The 19,961-nt window shown below is 45.8% G+C and overlaps 1 protein-coding gene across 1 annotated transcript in view; it reads right to left on the reverse strand.

The window, feature by feature from the left end:
* Nucleotides 1-313: 313 nt before the first annotated feature.
* Nucleotides 314-19,961, reverse strand: part of AMMECR1L (AMMECR1-like) — a 23,238-nt gene continuing 3,590 nt past the window's right edge. The window contains exons 3-8 of the mRNA XM_011980497.1: nt 12,495-12,939; nt 9,906-10,016; nt 9,471-9,585; nt 8,083-8,173; nt 5,539-5,635; nt 314-3,855 (exon numbers count right to left, since the gene is read on the reverse strand). Of these exons, the coding sequence (XP_011835887.1) occupies nt 3,744-3,855; nt 5,539-5,635; nt 8,083-8,173; nt 9,471-9,585; nt 9,906-10,016; nt 12,495-12,901 (933 nt within the window). The 5' untranslated portion in view covers nt 12,902-12,939 and the 3' untranslated portion in view covers nt 314-3,743. The remainder of the gene's footprint in view (nt 3,856-5,538; nt 5,636-8,082; nt 8,174-9,470; nt 9,586-9,905; nt 10,017-12,494; nt 12,940-19,961) is intronic.

Genomic DNA, 19,961 nt, shown 5'->3' on the forward strand with positions numbered 1-19,961 from the left:
GGTTTTTCCTCTTCAAGAGATTTTTGCTTTTTTGGTAAGGTCAGTCTCATGTGAAAAATCTCACAACGAACCTGTCTGGAGAAACCCAAATCTTAAGAGCTAATGATTGCTTGCTCACGGAACTTGGCTCTAAAACACCAGTGGCATTGCCACCAACCACAAAAACATACACAAGGGTGGGGTCACGAGCAGCACAGAAGACATCCAAGCTGACTGAATACTATCTTGTTGCCTGTCTTCAAAAATAAGACAACTTACCACCATTCCATATAAATCAAGTCACATGTTTAAAAAAGAGGCAGGACAAAACATGTATCCATTATGATTTATTCTCTACAATACTTCGTTAAAGAGTTCAATGATTTGCACTCAGAAGTTATATAGCCAAGAGGCAACCAAGTGTAATACAAAGAATTGGTCTGAAGTCTTTGCACTGAAGGCCATATAGTCTCTTGCTTCAGGGAAATAAGAACGAAATGAACAAAAAGAACACAGCTCCCTAGGCTCCAGAATCTCAATAGAAAAGAACATCAACAGTTAGTGAAATTGTAGATGTCAACACATCATGGAAAACAGATCTTGTGCAAAATATTAACACCCAGGACTTTTGTATAGATGATTTTTATTATAAACAATAAAATATATGTAATGTCTCAACTACAAACCTTTCATGTTGAAAGGGTCTCTAACATGAGTTGTTTTATTATGAAGCGAAAAAGTTTTAAGAATCTCACAGTGGAAATAATCCAACACCGACCAACTCTAGTGATCAAAGACGTTCTCTTTTAATGGAAAACAAGGACAATTCATAATTACAGAGAGAATGTCCTAGCTGTGGGTATTATGAGACAAGCCAACTTTCCAGACCAAAAGGCACTCACAGCTAGGGATGAAACGAACTCCGAACCAAGCCAGAGAAGTTGGGCTGGTCCTTGACAACAGTGGTTACCTACTGTCCAGCTTGAGCAGCCCAAGGACAAAGGAAACAGCAGAACACATTCCCTTTTCTTTAAACCTACCATGCACACTGCAGGTACTGGCCACCCTCATCACTGCTTTGGTCAAGCATGCAGAAGGCAGTTCAGTTCCAGTTCGGAGCTGTCTTCTCCCTATGCAAAGCTGCCACATGGATGATCCAGACTTGGTATTTTTCCTGAGAGCCACCTGCTACACACTTTCATGAGGCGACCACAACCGTACACTTCTAGACCGCTTCCTGACTAGGCCCCGTTCAGGACGGATACTGACAGTGTCCATTCCTCACGGGGCCAAATGGTTTCCCTTGGTCGACTCCTGAGTCCCCTTGACAAAGCAAGAGGAACCCAAGCGTTTCCATTGCTGGACTTGTGTGGGAGCATGAGGGAATGTGCAGGGAGTAAGGCTTCTTCACTCCAAAACCACTGAGCCCACTTCAGTGTGGTGCTGGGCCTCACCAGCCCGATTCTTGTGCACTGATTTTTTTTTTCCCCATTTTTTGGGTTTTAAAATTTTCTATTCATTTTCTTAAATGGCAGGTTTCCTACCCCCCCTCAATAAAATAAAATAAAATAAAATAACATACATTGGAGAAGACAAATAGGGCAACATTTCTACAAGAAAAAAATCGGCTTGAGGAGCATGGCACTGTAAATGCTTGCATGACCAGTCTCACTGAGCGTGCTCAGGGGTGAAGGTTTAGCACCAATTTTTTTGCTTTTTTTAATCTTTAGAAATTAAACACAACTTTTAACATAGAACACTTGAACAGTAATGAGTGTAGCCCTATGTATCAATACTGTTGTACAAATTGGAGGTGGGTGGCTTAGTCCAGAGCTGACCACCCTGACATCAATCCATGGCACCTAAGAGTAACCGTTGCCACATGTTTTAACAAGACATTTATTCTCAGCAGCAGGAAATCATGAAATGACCCCTCCATCTTCATTTACATTGCCAAGGGAAACGTAGCAGGCTGCAGGAACCCAGCACAGCAGTGAAGGGCCGCGGCCTAGGCACCGTCACCCACGTTTCCCTCGCACATCCCAGGTCCTCCCGAGCAGCACAGGACAGTGTGGAGCGCACCCACTCACCCTTGCCCATCCCTTCCCACACACTTGCCAGCGATGCCTAGAACAGCACAGGTGTCCTTTCTCAGACTGTGCCCCCGCTCCCCTTCCCCATCCCTGGAAGAAGAAAATGCAAAAGATCTTTTGAATATTTGCCCGTTTCGGAAAGCCACACCATCACCACATAAACTGCAAAAAATAAATTAAATAAAAACGTTATGTTCACTGGGTGGACACCCAATCCACTTCAAGAGTTCTCTAAGCATGTTGTTGAAAACCAGTGTCACATCCTTAGGATCCTTCTTCCAATTGGCCACTCTTCCTGTGAATCATTTTAGCAGTGCCTTTGTAACAATATTTTCAAAGCATCTTCCAAGTCCCCTAGTTCTACGAACTTTGCCACCAAATAAGTGAAGAATAGGCAAGGAGAGAGGAAAACACTGCTGACAGCGACTTGGAAATCAGCGACAATGGGAAAGGGAAATATGTCAGATGAAAGTTTGAAAGACCTAGAATAAAATGAGCTATTTGGAAATTTGCCCTGGTGGGGTGAAGATTCCCAGCATGTTAGGCAAGATAAAGATCCACCTTGTGTAATTACACCACTGTTTTCTGAAGTCCTGGAAAGGACAGAAACATCAACAGTCTTCCCACTTCTACAGGCAAACTGGAAAAAGGAACTGCCCTGCTTACAGGCCCCTCGGATGTCTGCCTGAAAAGAAAACCAGCTCAGAGACCCTGGGTTCTCTCCTACGATGTGTCCTCCCCTCCTAAAGCCCAGCTCCATCGCTTGTTTGCACGTGTGTGCTTCTGAGAACCTAGGTCCAGCTCTAGGCACTGCTACCAGCAGAGGAGTGAGGTAGCCGGGCGGTGCAGAAGAGGTCTCTCCTTTCACACCTGCGCGCAGTGATGACGTCGGGACCTCCCGTGCACACCTCCATTCCGTTCCTCAGCAGGCTACACCGCGGAGCTCTGTTCAGTCATCAGGAGACTCGATGCAGGAAGAGTGTCAGAAAATCCAACTGAGAGTGGGATGAGGATGAAAATCTTCACGGCCTACTGAGCAATGAGATCTGCAACGCCACCCAAAGGGCTTCCGATCTTGATGTGGGTCTCTGTCCAGGAGCCTCGAAGGACTCGTGGTGCCCACGTCCAACCCTAACGTGGCGTCCACTTATGAAGCATGGAGGTTGTAATCAACTCTTGGTACGCAATAAACTGGAAGTTTAAAAAAAGGAATTTAAAACAACCTAAAAATGTTTGTTGGTCTCCGTTGCCCAGACTGCCACGGCAATACACCTACTTCATCTGGGGAGGCTGCAGGGGTGTGTGTGGGCTCAACCTTCAGGGATCATCCATTTCAGCTTCCAGTGTGTGGTCAACACCCATGTGGCAAATACCAGACAAGGGTCTTCTGAACCCACACAACAATTCCCACCAGTCAGGGAGGAGCCCCAATCCAACAGAACCCCATATTGAGGAAAGGCTGAGATAAGGCTTGGGCCCCTCAAGTTCTGTTTCATTCAAGGTAACCCTACCCTCCCTCAGTCAGCGGGAGGCAGACTTGGCAACGGAAGCTAGCATCATAAAATGGTGCAGTAATAGAAGTAACTGGACCAGGAAGAGGAGGCATCTGCTCCAATGATGTCATAGCCATTGGCGGCCACAGGGGGGTGGGACTGGTCATGCAGCCGTGTGTCAGGAGTAATGATTGTAGAGGGGCGGGGCATGAAGAGTGCCGTTCTGGAAACAGTGCTGTCGGGAAGCAATATACTCTGCGTAACTGATTGTCACCTTCTCACTTCGGTACCTGTATGAGGAAATAGGAAAGGGTATTAGGAACCCCAAACGCTTCATTCTGTAAAGTCACTCAGCAGAGAAAAACCAAAAGCTTACTCCACATTTTGAAAGAATAAAATGGAAGACCAAGAGCAATCTTACTTACAGAAAATGAAAGACAGCACAAGAAAACAATGCTGTTATTACAAATGAACAAGATGAAAAAGCACGATCACAATTCCCCCTGAGAATGTGTTTCAGCACATCCCACCTGGAAACACTACACGTGCTTATCATCAGGCTGCTGGTAAGCAATCCGCTACTGGGGTCTGGATGAAGAATTTCAAGGTCAAATTACACGGGTAGCAGATTGGAAGATGGCTGCACCAAAACCCAGTGCAAATTGCGTATCTACTTTCAGAGTAAATGTGATACATTTGACAGAAATGCAACCTCAATTTGCATAAGAGCAACAAACAAGTTATTATAACTAAAAGGGACACAGATACCTAATTCGGGGTCAGAGTCTGCCGAAGCAGGCTAAAGGATCCTCGGGGTTCTATAGGATAGGATAGGGCTCACTCCCCAGATGAATATGCCATATCACAGGGTCGTCCGAACAGAATTCACAGCACCTTGGCTGTGCTCTGGAAAGAGCCATGAGTCAGGATGCGAAGCATGGGGTGTTACAAACCTATGGAGCCTACTACAGACCACAGGAGCTGGGTGTGACAATCCTTACCCAGAGCCATCTCTTTCCCACTGTAATCACTCCTCCACTGCAAGGTGATTATTCCTGAATTTTGACAGGGAAATGGCTGTTCAAATAAATTATAATAATAATAATAATGCTTTGTATTTGAAGAGTTTTTTGTTTCTTAAAAATTTTTGGAATCCAAAGCATTTAAAAAACACTGGGTCATCTTCCAAACAGACCTGTGATAGTATATGATTATTCAGCATTTTACAGATGAGGGGCCCAAAAGAGGCCCACAAAAGCCCATAGAAGCTAAACCTCTCAGTGTTTCTGATTTCAACAGGGATGAGAAGAGAACTAACATCTCCTGAACACCTACAGTGTTGACTGGCCCCAGGCTAGAAATTTTCCATCCATTACCTTGGCACAGCCTCAAACAACTCTAAGGTATTATCATTCGCATCTTACAGACAGGGAACAGGCTCAGAGAGGTCGAGTAACTGGCTCAGGTCACACAGCTAGTAGGTGTTGAGCTGGGATTCCAACTCCAAGCCCATCTGCATTCTGCTACACTACGCAGCCTCCTCCTAGAAGTATCCCCCCAAGTGAGAGGCACTTCCTTTCAACTTTCTGTAAAAAGCATTTTCTGACTCTCCTGCATCTCCTGCCACCTGACTGCATGTGTGGTCAGAAAGCGGCACCTCAGCTGACTCTGGACTTCCAGAGAGAGCCCCCTCTCCTAACCTCAGTCTCCCCCTCAGCCTCCCAACCACGTGGGTCTGGCAAAGCCAACCACAGCCTGCTCCAACTGTGTCCCCAGCTCAGCTGTGGAGATGCACAGGATGCTGGGAGAGTCTCTGCTTTTGCTGCCACTGCTTCCTCAAAACTTGAACTTCACCCACACTTCTTTGATTTAGGGACATTCACAGAGAAAACTTCTTCCCCATCCCATCAAAGTTATCCTCCATTCAACCCCAACTAAATAGAAATGATAAGGAAAACAAGACAATGGCTTACCTGGTGAGTTTGATCGTTTTTCTGAATTCACTGGTAATTGGAGCTTTAAAGCCACCTTTCCTGAGCAAGGAGTCTATTGTCTGGATCTGATCCCAGTCTGAGGAGGAGAGAGGCCACACTGAGGTCAATGCACATCTAAGAGTAAGGCATGCTCTTATGTGGCCGTGCAAGAAGAGAAATGGGACTCAAGAAGCAGCCGAGTCTGCTAAGGCAGAGGAAGCCCTGGGCACTGACCCCCACGTACCTGACGCCCAGTCTGTCTGACAGTCCCGTGGAGACTCTGAGACATGAGATGATAGCCCGACACATGCCATAATGGCTGTCCCCAGGCTCCCTGCTCCTGCGTCCTTCCTGTCAGATGTTACCCCAGTATAATTATCTAGGAACAAACATGGTTCCAACTTAGACCAGCCTATTGGCCTAGTGCTGGTCCCCAAGGCTGCTCTGTGGGAAGAGAGGAATTTACATTCTGCAACTTCTATTCCTTTGTGTGATCTTCCTTCAATGTGATGATTTTTAGGAGTCCTGTTTTGTATGGTAAAAAATTGACAGCGAGAAAGAAGCTAGCTGGGTGTGGTGGCTCACACCTATAATCCCAGCACTTTGGGAGACTGAGGCAGGAGGATCACTTGAGCCCAGGAGTTCGAGGCCAGCCTAGGCAATATGGTTAAACATCATTCCTACTAAGAATGCAAAAATTAAGTGAGCGTGTAGGATGCGCCTGTAGTCCCAGCTACTCAGGAGGCTGAGGTGGGAGAATCATCTGAGCCCAGGAGGTCAAGACTGCAGTGAGCCAGGATCACACCACGGCACTCCAGCCTGGGTGATAGATAGGAGGAGACCCTGTCTTAAGGAAGAAATAAAAAGAGAAAGACAGGAAGAGGGCGAGGAAGGAAGGAAAGAGCTGTTCCCTCAGGAAGGGCAGAAAAGTTGCTCATGCATATACTATTGCGTTATTCTCACACATTCTTTTCTTTTGAGACGGGGTCTCACTCCTGTCACCCAGGCTGAAGTGCAGTGGCGCGACATTGGCTCACTGCAACCTCCATCTCCCAGGCTCACGTGATCCTCCCACCTCAGCCACCCAAGTGGCTGGGACTGTCAGGTGTGTGCCACCACACCCGGCTGAATTTGTATTTTTTGTAGAGACGAGGTTTCACCACGGTGCCCAGACTAGTCTTGAACTCCTGGGCTCTAGCAATCCACCTACCTTGGCCTCCCAAAGTGCTGGGATCATAGATGTGAGCAACTGTGCCCAGCCTCTTTCTTAACACATAAAACCAACTTCATCAAATTGAAAAACCAAAGAAAATCCCCTAAATTACTATGCTACGTGCTCCAAAGTTTTTATTTTTCCAACCAACTTTCAAATGGCAAAAGTAATTTGATTATTTACCTATTATTTATACTTCCTCATTACAAAACATGGTATGCCTCCTTGTACAGAGTGTTAGGTTTATGACCTAAAAGAGGTGGCTAAAAGGTTTGCTTTTATGCCACATATACACTGCTTTTGAAAAAGTTAAAGCACAAGTGAAAAAAAACCAACCAGGCAATTGCTTTCCATGTTTGCTCATGATATATACTTCATTGGGTATTTTTTCTCTATTCTAGGTTCATACCCAACAAATACTGTGTTTCACATATTATTTTCAAAAACAGACTAATTCCAAGAAAGAAGGAAAACTGCACTGCGTATCAGAGAATGCGCACACAACATGTAAAGGCACCCTTCTAGATATTGTTTTAAGGAGAAAATCGGCTCGATCCACCCTACCTTTAACATCCCCATCAGAAGAACCTAAAGGTTACTGAGTTTTTTCTTTTTTTTTTTGGAGACGGAGTCTCGCTCTGTCACCAGGCTGGAGTGTAGTGGCGTGATCTCGGCTCACTGCAACCTCTGCCTCCTGGGTTCAAGCGATTCTCCTGCCTCAGCCTCCTGAGTAGCTGGGTCTACAGGCGTGCACCACCACGCCCAGCTAATTTTTGTATTTTTAGTAGAGACGGGGTTTCACCATGTTGGCCAGAATGGTCTCAATCTCTTGACCTCGTGATCCACCCACCTTGGCCTCCTAAAATGCTGGGATTATAGGAGTAACCCACCACGCCTGGCTGACTACTGAGTTCTTTAAAAAACAGTAGGGACTATGTTTACACCCTTTGCCATGTATAACATTGTTTAATGATTTGTCATCCAAAGTTCGATACCTACTGAATTCTACAATATGGTCAGGTTGATTCATAGTATTTTGCTACAATTGCCACTGTAGTTCAAGGGGCCAAGAAATAAAACTATTAATTGAAAAGAAGTGTTTGAAATAGCAGGCGAGTAAATGACTTATTTACCCTTTTTCTTTTCCCAGCTCCTAGACCTTTTTGGAAATTTACCCTTGGTTCTACAGGAATTTGACAGGTATTAAGAGGCAGAAAGGCCCTCATTCTTAGTTGCAGTTGGGCTGAAAGATGACACACTTCACTTTCTTGCCCTTTAATTGGCACCACTGTGAATGACACTTGTCTTAAAATCCCATTCATCCAACTCACCTTGTTCCTTAGCAACCTCAGGTAAATATGTGGCTGTACGTTTGACACCTTTTTCATTAATGAATTCAATTCGAATCCCATGGACCCCTACCTATAGAAAAAAGTACAACCAAGTAAATGGCATTTACTTACTCTAATGGAACTTCAGTCCCAACATATAAATCCACATTATTTCCTGACCAGCTTAACACAGGCCTAGAAAAGGCAGAGCTTCTTGCATTGCGTGACTAATTCTATCTCAGGAGGTGCAGAGGCCAAAGAAAGCTCTGCTTGTAGGGAAGGGTCGAGAGTATGTGCAGCCACCTCTGAGAATATGAAGGTAGGAGAAAGGAATTCTTTAAGTAACTCATCCAGGAATTGTGAATATGTTACCTTGACCCTATCCCGTTACATAAGCATGCCACTAGGTTTTTATCTGGGGTCATGATCCTTCATATCTGATTCCTAATAGAAACTTCTACTCAGCCAGGCGCAGTGGCTCACGCCTGTAATCCCAACAATTTGGGAGGCCAAGACCGGTGGATTACCAGAGGTCAGGAGTTTGAGACCAGCCTGGCCAACATGGTGAAACTCCGTCTCTAGTAAAAAAACACAAACGGCTGGGCACGGTAGCTCACGCCTGTAATCCCATCACTTTGGGAGGCCAAGGCAGGTGGATCACGAGGTCAAGAGATTGAGACCATCCTGGCTAACACGGTGAAACCCTGTCTCTACTAAAACTACAAAAATTAGCTGGGTGTGGTGGCACACGCCTGTAATCCCAGCTACTCAGGAGGTTGAGGGAGGAGAATCGCTTGAACCCAAGAGAGGGAGGTTGCAGTGAGCCGAGATTGCGCCACTGCACTCCAGCCTGGCGACAGAGTGAGACTCTGTCTCAAAAAAAAAAAAGAAAAATTATCTGGGCATGGTGGTGGGCACCTGTAATCCCAGCTACTTGGGAGGCTGAGGCAGGAGAATCCCTTGAACTCAGGAGGCAGAGGTTGCAGTGAGCCGAGATCACGCCACTATACTCCAGCCTGGGCAACAAGAATGAAACTCCATCTCAAAAAAAAAAAAAAAATACAAGCAAACAAAAACTTTTACTCCAAGGCTTGCCAAGAGGCATCTGGAATATTTTCTTTTACTCCATTATTTCTTATTAGACATGGAGAAAGATGTAAACCAAGCAGACTAGGGAGAATCAGGAGAAGCAAGCCTTTACACTGACATTTCTGCCTACTCTTGGTACAGCAGCACCTCTTCTGTCACCTATGTTGCCCACAATTGGTTCCAAACTGAGCCTTCACATTCTTATGCCCTCTCTCTCAATGAAGGAGATACATTGCCATGTACTAACCCGAACCCAAATGCAACGAGAGATGCAGAGTTCCAAATGCGGCTGTTCTCACCTCCCAGTCCAGGTAATCACTGGCATCCTCAAAGTTAGTAAGGAGGGAGACAGAGCAGAAAAGTTTAGGCAGCTCCTCTCGGGTCAGGGGGGGAAATCGGCTGTCCTTAAGTGCACTGGAGGGGGACAGAAAACACAGGTAAGGCTGCTCTGGAGTCAGGAGCCAACATCAGGTGCCACAGAGCCCCCATATTTATGAATCTTGAGCTATTCAGAGAGTATCTATTGTTCATCAACCCTAACACGTTAAAAACAGCTCGATGCTATTAACTGTCTGTACTTGAACTGATAAGTGACTCACCAGATTAAGCCCCTTACATGTCCTGATTACCAAAAAGAGAAAACTCAACATACATCACTTAGAAGAAATAAAGTCAGGCAGCTATTTCTGATTCTAGACAAGTTATCTACAGTTCTTAACGTCTGGTGTCATTACCTGGTTAACGTGTATTCCCTGAGTCCTGAATGAAGATTCATGGCTGAGAAGGTCCCAATGCAGCCACGAAGCCGCTTGTCCCGCCCTGTCTTCCACGTCACAAAGAGCGGACTAAAAAAAGCAAAACACAAAACATTCTCCAGCCCCAAATTAATCATGGATAAGAACAAAACCTTTTGGCTTTGTCCCTATTCATTTCTGTTATTGCCAAGAATCCCTCTTTTCGGACTCGCCAGCTACCCAAAGGACTCTCTGCCTTTCTGAAAACGGCACAGCCCTGGCGGGAAACAGGACACCTACGAGGCAGCATGAGGAGAGGCTCCGCGTAGCGGTTCCCGTGTTCCCTGCTGACAACTTTAACTCACTCTGCTGCCAAACGGACATGCTCCTTTCCTCTTTCTCTACCCAACACTCCACTTTTTCTTCCAGTTCTCCAGTTTCCTCTTCCCTAAGTCTATGTATGCAGGTAGCCATGCTCCCCAGCTCTGTCTTTCATGATGACACACCTCACCTGCACAGCCCCCTGCTCATCTGTAATCCCATGTTGTTGTTCCATGATCATGTTTCATGATCGTGTCCGCCCCTGACAACTACGAATATCTCCGAAACTACAAATATCTCTGAAAATAAATTTTCAGGAAAAAAAAAAGTTCCCTCAAAAAACCTTTTTTAATTTTTAAAAAAAGATTTTAAAAGGCCGGGTGCAGTGGCTCACGCCTGTAATCCCAGCACTTTGGGAGGCCGAGGTGGGCGGATCACTTGAGGTCAGGAGTTCTAGACCAGCCTGGTCAACATGGTAAAACCCCGCCTCTACTGAAAATATAAAAATTGGCCGGGCGTGGTGGCAGGCGCCTGTAATCTCAGCTACTTAGGAGGCTGAGGTGGGAGAATCGCTTGATTCTGAAAGGTAGAGGTTGCAGTGAGCCAAGATTATGCCACTGCACTCCAGCCTCGACAAGAGTGAGACTCTGTCTCAAAAAGGAAAAAAAAAATAGATTAAAATAGAGATGCGGGGGGTCTCACTATGTTGCCCATGCTAAGCTTGAACTCCTGGCTCAAACGATCCTCCCACCTCAGCCTCCCGAAGTGCTGAGATTACAGATTACAGGCATGAGCCACCGTGCCCAGCCAAGACACCTTTTTATTAGCAGTTGCCATTTTCTGTTTCTAGGCCAAAGTCACACTTCATTAGGCTATATCAGATTGATAGTGACAGATTTTTTAGCAAGAGGTTTCAAGGCCTGTTCCCTCTTCCTGAAATCTCTCCACACTAATGCCCTTACCTCTTAGATTCTTGAGTTAATAATTTCTAGAGGCAACTTAAGTTTTCAAAGTTATCTGCTTTGATCACTGTCACAAAGGGCCCCACAGCAGCTCTCCCGTCTAGCCATCTTTTCCTTCCAATAAAGCACCTGCACAGCACCAGCCAGTGCTGCAGCCCCAAAGCCTACTGAAAAATCCTTCAAGACAAGGCCTCCATTGCCTGCGGGATGGAAATGCAAAGCCCTGAATACGACAGCCTAAACCTTCCCTAAACACCCACATCACCACCTGTTCTTCCAAACTGTGTCTCTCTCTTACATGGGGCACCCTGGATCTCACTCAGGCTTGGGATCTCCACCTGCTCAGTCAGGTGTTTTCCAACCACGTTACCCCACGGTGACAGTTCCCAAAACACCGAGCACACCTCCCTCCACATTTCCTCTCCTCTGACGCACTCACAGAGAACAACTTCCCCTTAGCTCTGTGCGTGTGTGATCTTAGCTCTGTGCGTGTGTGATCTGCCAACCTGACAGGTCTCCCAAGGGAAGAGGCTCCTTTTCTTCACACCCTCTCCATGCCCCAGCCAAGGTTTTGCAGTCTCTGTATGCAACCAACAATTGAGGAACGAATAGTCTCATATCAACGAATACTCCAAAAACATGCCCCCAAAACAAAAATAAAGAAACAGCAATGCTCTTCAAAGCCAGCTCAGAGTGGCTTCCAATTCTGAGGAAGAAGAATATGCTAGCATGGAGTTTTTCAGTTTACTTTATACATATTGCTTATTTAAGTCACTGAGACCAGCAGAGGTCTTGGGACAAGCAACAAAGAATTTTCAGCTAAAAATACTGAAGCAGATTCTGATTTTCTTGATGGGATGTCAGTGGCCCTACAGCTTTACCAAGGGATTTCTCATGAACAAAGTGAGGGGCCCCTGTCAAGCAACTCACAGATCCAATGAATGAGAGCTCCTAGTCTCCAGCCTGGCCTCAGACTTCCAACTCACCCGGACTTCAACACTACGGGGTCCCCAGTGGTATGGCGTGACTTCCCCACTTGCGAGGTTAAATGACCTACCCACTGCCATGTGAACTAACAGAAGAGCCAAGAATGAACTCACTTGATTTCCAGAACATTAACAAGCCTACAGCCTCCTCCAAATGTGAACTGTATTTAAAACTGTCTGGATGTTTCTTATCATTCTCTTCCCATTACCCTTTCCTCAAATGATAATAAAGATTTCCAAGCAGCAGATCTCTTGAGAGAATCACCCCAGAAAGATGTCGCCATGCCTTCTTCAGTGGCCCCAGCACCTGAGTTACTCACTAGGGGTCATTGGTGAATCTAGGAAGTCGTGGCTGTGGGAAGCCATAGAGGTGACAGTAGAGTACGTCGAAGCAGTAGCAGCACATCTCCGCGGTCACCACCAGATTCTTAGTGGTGTTGGCAGTTCCATTAGGCCGGGGAAGAGGGCTCAGCGCTCCCGATGCGGGATTCATTCGTGTGATGGGAGAGTTTCCAGGTCCCAGAGTTAAGTCTGACACATTCTCCCGTCCACTGCTGCTGTCCACATGCTGGTGGTTTTGAAGAGGTCCTGAACTAGAGCCGGGGACAGTTGTGGACTGATTCCCGTGACTGTGCGTTCCACTTCCAGATAATTTGGGCTTCTTGACCCCACAACAGCCTGCTGCCAACTTGGGCTCGAGTGGGGGAACACAACGTCTTTTTCCCATCCTGATTCAGTGCTCGAGGTCTGGAATGCTGCAGAACCCTAACCAAAATGAGGAAGTTAAGCATTAATTGGAATGGTTAGTTAAAAGGAGAGAAAACACATCAAGGAGAGAGAGTCTGCATGGACCAGCTAAGAGCTGTCAAATTCCTTCTCCCACTGCAACCTCCAGGTCATGTGATCGAAAAGGGTCACAGACCAGGAGAAGAAACCCCTAACCTTTTCCTAAAAGAGAACTAATTTTTATTTTCCACAAAATTTCCATATGACTACCGTGGCTGGAGGCAGGCACCAAGCAGCTCCCTGTTCCCCAAGAGTCCCCAGGGCAGAAGACAGGGTGGGGCAGCAGCCAGCGTGAAGCTGGCCAAGGACATTTCCAGACCGCCTGGAGGACTGCGCACGACCTGTCAGACTCATCATCATGATGTCTCTACCTTTTTTAGAGACTCCAAATTGAACCATCCTATTTTTAAAGAACTCCAGAGGAACTTCCATGATTTTCCTTGTTAACCACATCCTTGTGCATTTTCCTCATCACTAACTACAATCTATCTTCATACTTTCAGCCCCAAACCACAGCGAGGATGAAAAGCAGTTGGCTGTCACTCTGAAGAGGGCACATCTTCTAACACAAGGCTCCCACCTTTCTGTCTTTGCAGCTCTCCTCCTCCAGCCCCCTCATTCTCTCGGGTTCCCCTCTGAACTGACTCCAGTTTCTATACATCTCCCTATCCTTTCCAGACCCCATTCAAAAAACCTGCAACCTAGCAGAAACCTTTATCCACACGAATGACCCCAGCTTCACAGACCTTTTGTGAGGTGGCAGTTTCTGCCCTGTCATAGCCAGGCAGACAGAGACAAAGCCACCCAGCTTCACAAAATGTGGTGTCACATGGGCTGGGGAGCCACAGCCTCCTCCTAGCTGATGATGCGAACGGAAAGAAGGGATTTTTTTTTAATTGTTTTTTTTTTCTTTAAAAGCCCGCGGTAAAAATGTATAGCCATAACACGACTAAGGTCCTCTCTGTTGTCCGAAAAGTGTCACTCCTCAACAGAATTAGGAAAATAGCGCCTAGTTATTTCAGTGTTGACAACAGTGAAGTTTCTAACTACAGAAAACTAAGCTTTCTCTCAAGTCATCGTATGTTATTGTTTTGGCCAGAAAGAGAGAGAGAGAGAAGGGGAAGTGGGGGTAGGGAGGGAGAGAGAGAAGAGAGATTTGCATTGTCCTACCTAAATTTTCCCCTGTGATTTGGACATGTAGTGTATAATTATCTTTTTAGGCGTTGATCTACAAATAGTATTTCAGTTGTAAACTCTTTAACCTTTTAAAGTTCAAATCAAATATTTACACACCATTTGCAATGCCATTATTTCCAAACAACTTATCACTTTACGTTGAATGATATAAACATTTTATAAGGATCATTTGTGTTCTTCATATATGCTGATTCATAACCAAATACACATCTAGGGCATTTCTGATTGCGATCAAAGCTCTCTGTGGCTCAAGAATAACAGCTTGTACACTTCAATGTCTTGCTGGAAACAGGGGCTTTCTCTCTCTCTCTCTTTCTTTCGAGAGACAGGCCTCACTCTGTCACTCAGGCTGGAGTGCGGTGGCACAATCATAGCTCACTGCAGCCTCCAACTCCTGGACTCAAGTGATCCTCTCGCCACAGCCTCCCAAAGTGCTGGGACTGCAGGTACGTACCACTATGCCCAGCTATTTTTTTTTTTTTTTGAGATATGGGGGTCTCACTACGTCGCCCAGGTTGGTCTCAAACTGCACTCCAGCCTGGGCAACAGAGCAAAGCCCTGTCTCAAAAAAAAAAAAAAAAAAAAAAAAAAAGTTGGGTTGGTGGGGGCGGTGCAGTGTGCAGTGGGGATCCTCTCACTGCAGCCTCCCCAGGAGCTGTCAGGTGTGAGCACCTGGCTTCTTTTTGAGAAAGTCTTATTTACTCGATATAATAAAACCTCCAATGACTACACTGTTTCTGAGCATGGATGTCACTGTCTTATTTGGACTGCTGAGAGAGGAAGCAGAGTGTCTTGGTTTTTTAAAATGCTGCCTCCAAAGCCAGGTGGCCTGGGCTCAAATCCTGGTTCCTCCACGATTAACCTCTTTCTGCCTCAGTTTCCTCAAAACAGGAATAATAATAGTATTTGCTTCCTAGGGTTGTTAGGTGAATTAAATAAGTTTAATATATGTAAAGAGGCTCACGCCTATAATCCCAGTACTTTGGGAGGCCGAGGTGGGCAGATTACTTGAGGTCGGGAGCTCGAGACTAGCCTGACCAACATGGAGAAACCTCATCTGCACTAAAAACACAGAATTAGCCGGGCATGGTGGTGCATGCCTATAATCCCAGCTACTCGGGAGGCTGAGGCAGGAGAATCACTTGAACTCTGGAGGCAGAGGTGGCAGTGAGCCGAGATCGTGCCATTGCACTCCAGCCTGGGCAATAAGAGCGAAACTCTGTCTCAAAAAACAAACAAACAAACAAACAAAAAATATATATATATGTATCAATGTATATATATGTAAAGGGCGTAAACCAGTGACGGGCATGTGGTAAGCATCCATACTTCCAGCTGCTCTTATCATCTGGGTTCTCGGTCCACTGTTCTCTAGGAGGGCAACTCCTGGGGCACCAGTATGTGGCTGCGCACTCTGGGCTTACAGCAGAACTTGCACGGAGCACACACTCTTCAAACAGGGTTCCACTGAATCCTCTAAAGCACTCAACAAGGCAGATGATGCTACCACCATTTTACGTTCTACATCGTCCACACGGCCACTAAGTGGCGCGCTAGATTTTTTGTTTTGTTTTGTTTTGAGACGAAGTCTCACTCTGGTCCCCAGGCTGGAGTGCAGTGGCGCAGTCTTGGCTCACTGCAACCTCCGCCTCCCACGTTCAAACAATTCTCCTTACTTGGCCTCCCGAGTGGCTGGGACTACCGGCACGTGCCATCACATCTGACTAATTTTTGTATTTACAGTAGAGACGGGGTTTCACCATGTTGGCCAGGCTGGTCTTGAACTCCTGAATTCAGGTGATCTGCCCACCTCAGCCTCCCAAAATGTTGAGATTACAGGCGTGAGCCACCACACCTGGGCCAGAGCTAGGATTTAGATCGCGATCTATGTATCAGGCTCTATGGCCTGGAACTACAAGAATGAGTCTTGCCAATAATATCCACTGGATTCAGTCTCTTTCTTTAGGGCAGGATTAAAAAAAAAAAAAAAAATTAAATTCTGGACTGGCCGTGGGGGCTCATACCTATAATCTCAACACTTTGGGAGGTCGATCGAGGTGGGAGGATGACTTGAGCCCAGGGGTTGGAGATCAGCCTGGGCAACAAAGTGAGACATCTGTCTCTACATAAAACGAATTAGCTGGGCATGGTGGCACGCACCTATGGTCCCAGCTACACAGGAGGCTGAGGCAAAAGGATCACTTGAGCCCAGGAGACCCTGTCTCAAAATAAATAAATAAAAATTTAAAATTCTAGGGTACGTTAAGAACTAATCTAACAGCTTATAGAATCTTGCCAACAAAAATGGAGCTGGGAAAAAACCATGAAAAACCAAGCCCAAAGTCAACACCTCAGCCATCACCTGGAAAATTATCCCCTCATCCCAGGGTCATTTGAATCCACGATAGGTGTCACTGGCCTGAGTTCTCACTTGACTCTACTTTGTGTGCAACTGTAGGCAGCAAGGTAGAGATACAGGTTGGATGAAGCAGCAGGACCGTATTCCCAGAGAGCTGGTGTTTTAACAGGGCCCTGAGGCTCTGCACCTCTAGAGCCTCAGAATTCAAAAAATCAAAGGGAAAGGATAAAATGCAAAAGCTAAAAAAACCTTTCATCATTCTCATTACACCAAACCACACCTGAAGGAAAAGCTACATGTCGTGAGATGGAGGCAACAACTCAGACATTCTCTTCCAGGTGGTATCAGCCACCTGACTGGTGAAACGTCCTAAAACAGAGCAACAGAAGGGATTTTCAAACCACACCAATGCAGATGAACTCAAGTCTAGAAGGGTCTGCCTGCACACCACACACAATCACTGGCCGCAGTGGCAGCTGCTGTCTAGTGTTTACAGCTCCCCCACATCTTCCAGCTGTGACTTGCAACGAACAGAACCAACCACAATCTTTGGTCCTTTAGACCCAAGCATTTCTCTGGAGGCCACTAAGTAACAATTCAACTGACAGTCTCAGTTGAGTCTTAGTGACCAAGAGCAGAGTTAGATATTTTCTGCATCAAAAATATATTAGAAGGCATTTCTTATAAAGCTTATTCCATAAATTCAAATCTACGGGAAATTTCAAACACGAACAAAGTGGAGAAAACAGTATACTCCACAAATAGTATAATGAGCCCAACATTTAAAAATGGCCAACCTATGGCCAACCTTACTTCATCTATACCTCTGTGCATCACCTACTGTCTCCACCTCCCATCCTTCTACACAATTATTTAAGGCGGGTTTTTGAGGGGGCCAATCTTCTACTTATCTGCCAACAAAAAGCAAATACTAACTTGATATAGTTTGCGTATTTGTCGCCGCCCAAGTCTCATGCTGAATTGTAATCGCCAATGTCAGCTGTGGGGCCTGGTGGCAGCTGACTGGATCATGGGTGGATTTCCACGAACGGTTTAGGACCAACCTTTGGTGCTGTACTCCTGAGAGTGATGACAGCAAGTGCCTTCTCTCAAGACCTGGTCATTTAAAAGTGTGTGGCACCTCCCCGCAACTCTCTCTTGCTCTTGCATTTGTTATTTACGTGCCTGCTCCCGCTTTGCCTTCCGCCATGAGTAAAAGCTCCAAGGCCTCCCTAGAAGCAGATGCTGCCACGCTCTCTGTACAGCCTGCAGAACCCTGAGCCAATTAAACCTCTTTTCAAAAATAAGTTACCAGTCTCAGGTAGTTATAGCAATGCAAAAATGGCCTAATATATAACAACTATAGGCAAAGAATGTAAAGTAAACCAAGCTGCTGGTAATAAACAAAGGCTTCTTAAACATCAACCACTATCAATGAATTTCATCAAAATGTTCTCTTTAGGTTTGAGATTCTCTAGTCCTATTCCAACAATGTAGGTATCTCATCACAACTAAGTAGTTCCCGACTCGGCTCTCAGCACTGCCCTGCAATGATCAAGAGACACCTGGTCCTCCAGCAGCCCGGCTTTCTGAGTACAGGGTAAGGTACTTCAAACTAATAGCGTTCTAATAGATCAGACTGTCTGGTCAGCTAAAAACAAAGCTCCACTGAATGCCATGCTCTACTTCTTCTAAATCTGTGCCCGCCAAACTTCCCTGCCAAACTTTATGAAAACTACCAAGGACGGTACTGTGAGCATAGTACAAATTACCATGAAGCTGGTTCATCTGAAATAAGAGAAGTCAGGCGCAGGAGCTCACGCCTGTAATCCCTACACTTAGGGAGGCAGAGACGGGTGGACAGCTTGAGCCCCGGAGTTTGAGACCTGCCTGGGCAACATAGTAAGACCTCATTCTCCACAAAAACGGAAGGAAAAAGACAAAAAAAGTTTGAAATCAGGTGTAAAAACCCTTGCTTTATAAAAGAATATATATCCAAGACCCTTTCAGGACTTCAGCTGGTTACCCGTACAAAGCTCAGCTCAAGGGCCATGATGAGAGTCCACAGTAGTGATCCCCTTTTCTTCCTGTTCATCCATTAGGACCCCCAACAAGAATAAGTTCGTTAAAACTAGGTTTCCACTAGATGGAAACAATACTCATGCTTCAACAAAAAGCTGGCAGAAATCACAGGAACCACTGTTTTACCACCTCTTAAGACCTAACCTTGCAGGTGTCAAATAAAGTGTGTCCTCAGTGCTTAAAGTCACCAGCCTTTCTCAGTTATGCTGCGGTGTCCTCATCTGACCTGTGCTTGCAGGACGTTCTCTCCTCTCCACCTGATGTACACACTCAAGGGGGCCCTGAACTTCATTAGGGCCCGCAATGAGGGCCACTCAGTGACTCTTCCTCCCGCTCTGTGGGGACCCTGAGCACTGCGCTGCTATTTGGAGCAGCTTACAACTGAAAACCCAGCACTGAACTCAGCATCACCCTGAGCCTGAGAGGCTGCGGGGCATCTGTTTCATCTTCCACGGCACCTAACATGGTGCCCTACATACAGTACACACACACACACACACACACACTGCTGATCGTCACCAACAATCTTATCTACACATCCAGTAATTTAAGTTTGCCTGCTGACAGTGGAGTATCGCAGAACCTGCGGATGACTGAATTATAAGGGCCTATTCTTATCAACAATCTCCATTCTATTCAGCCTAAACCAAGGGATAGTTTAATAATTATCCATAGCAAAATGGATAGCCACTGTGGATAATTCATTTTAAAAATTAGGTCAACTATCACCTAAATTCACTTCTTGGTCCAATGTATGCTGGCAGCTGTCGTCCTTAACAGTAGCTGTCAGTTCTGGAACTGGTTTTGGGTGCCACTTTTAGGTGGTTCAAGGCTTTCTTTTGATAGATCAGACAATCTAAACTGTGGTTGGGAAGAACTATTTGTTCCTTTTTGAATGACGGAGCACTTTCAGAACTACCCACTGGAGAATTTATTTGCCTGGGTGGCCATTTGTGGTTTCAGGGATTAATACAAACTATTTCTCATACACTGCTAGTATTTACAAACCAGGTATTGAGACTGCTGTTGACATGAAGATGTGATGATGCCCTCACTCACGTGTCTGGCTGGGCAAAAGGACCTTCCTCTCTCACTGCAGGTCCCTTCCAAGGCTACTAAGTCCACTGAAAACAATAACTCACATTTTCCAGAGCAGCTCCCCTCTTCAGGGGACAGAGCCTACATTCTGAGGTTACAATCTCAGCTCAGATCCCAAGTCTGACTTGCCACATACCAGCTACACAACTCAGGCAAGTTTTCACATCTCTGTGGACTTGGGCTCCCGCTACCACAGAGGTTTATTTGTGAGCTGTGAAAGACACAAAAACCACCTGGCAGTTCTGTAGCACATAACTACTATCTA

Source organism: Mandrillus leucophaeus, unplaced genomic scaffold (assembly GCF_000951045.1).
Source record: "Mandrillus leucophaeus isolate KB7577 unplaced genomic scaffold, Mleu.le_1.0 Scaffold213, whole genome shotgun sequence".
NCBI classification, from domain to species: Eukaryota; Metazoa; Chordata; class Mammalia; order Primates; family Cercopithecidae; genus Mandrillus; species Mandrillus leucophaeus.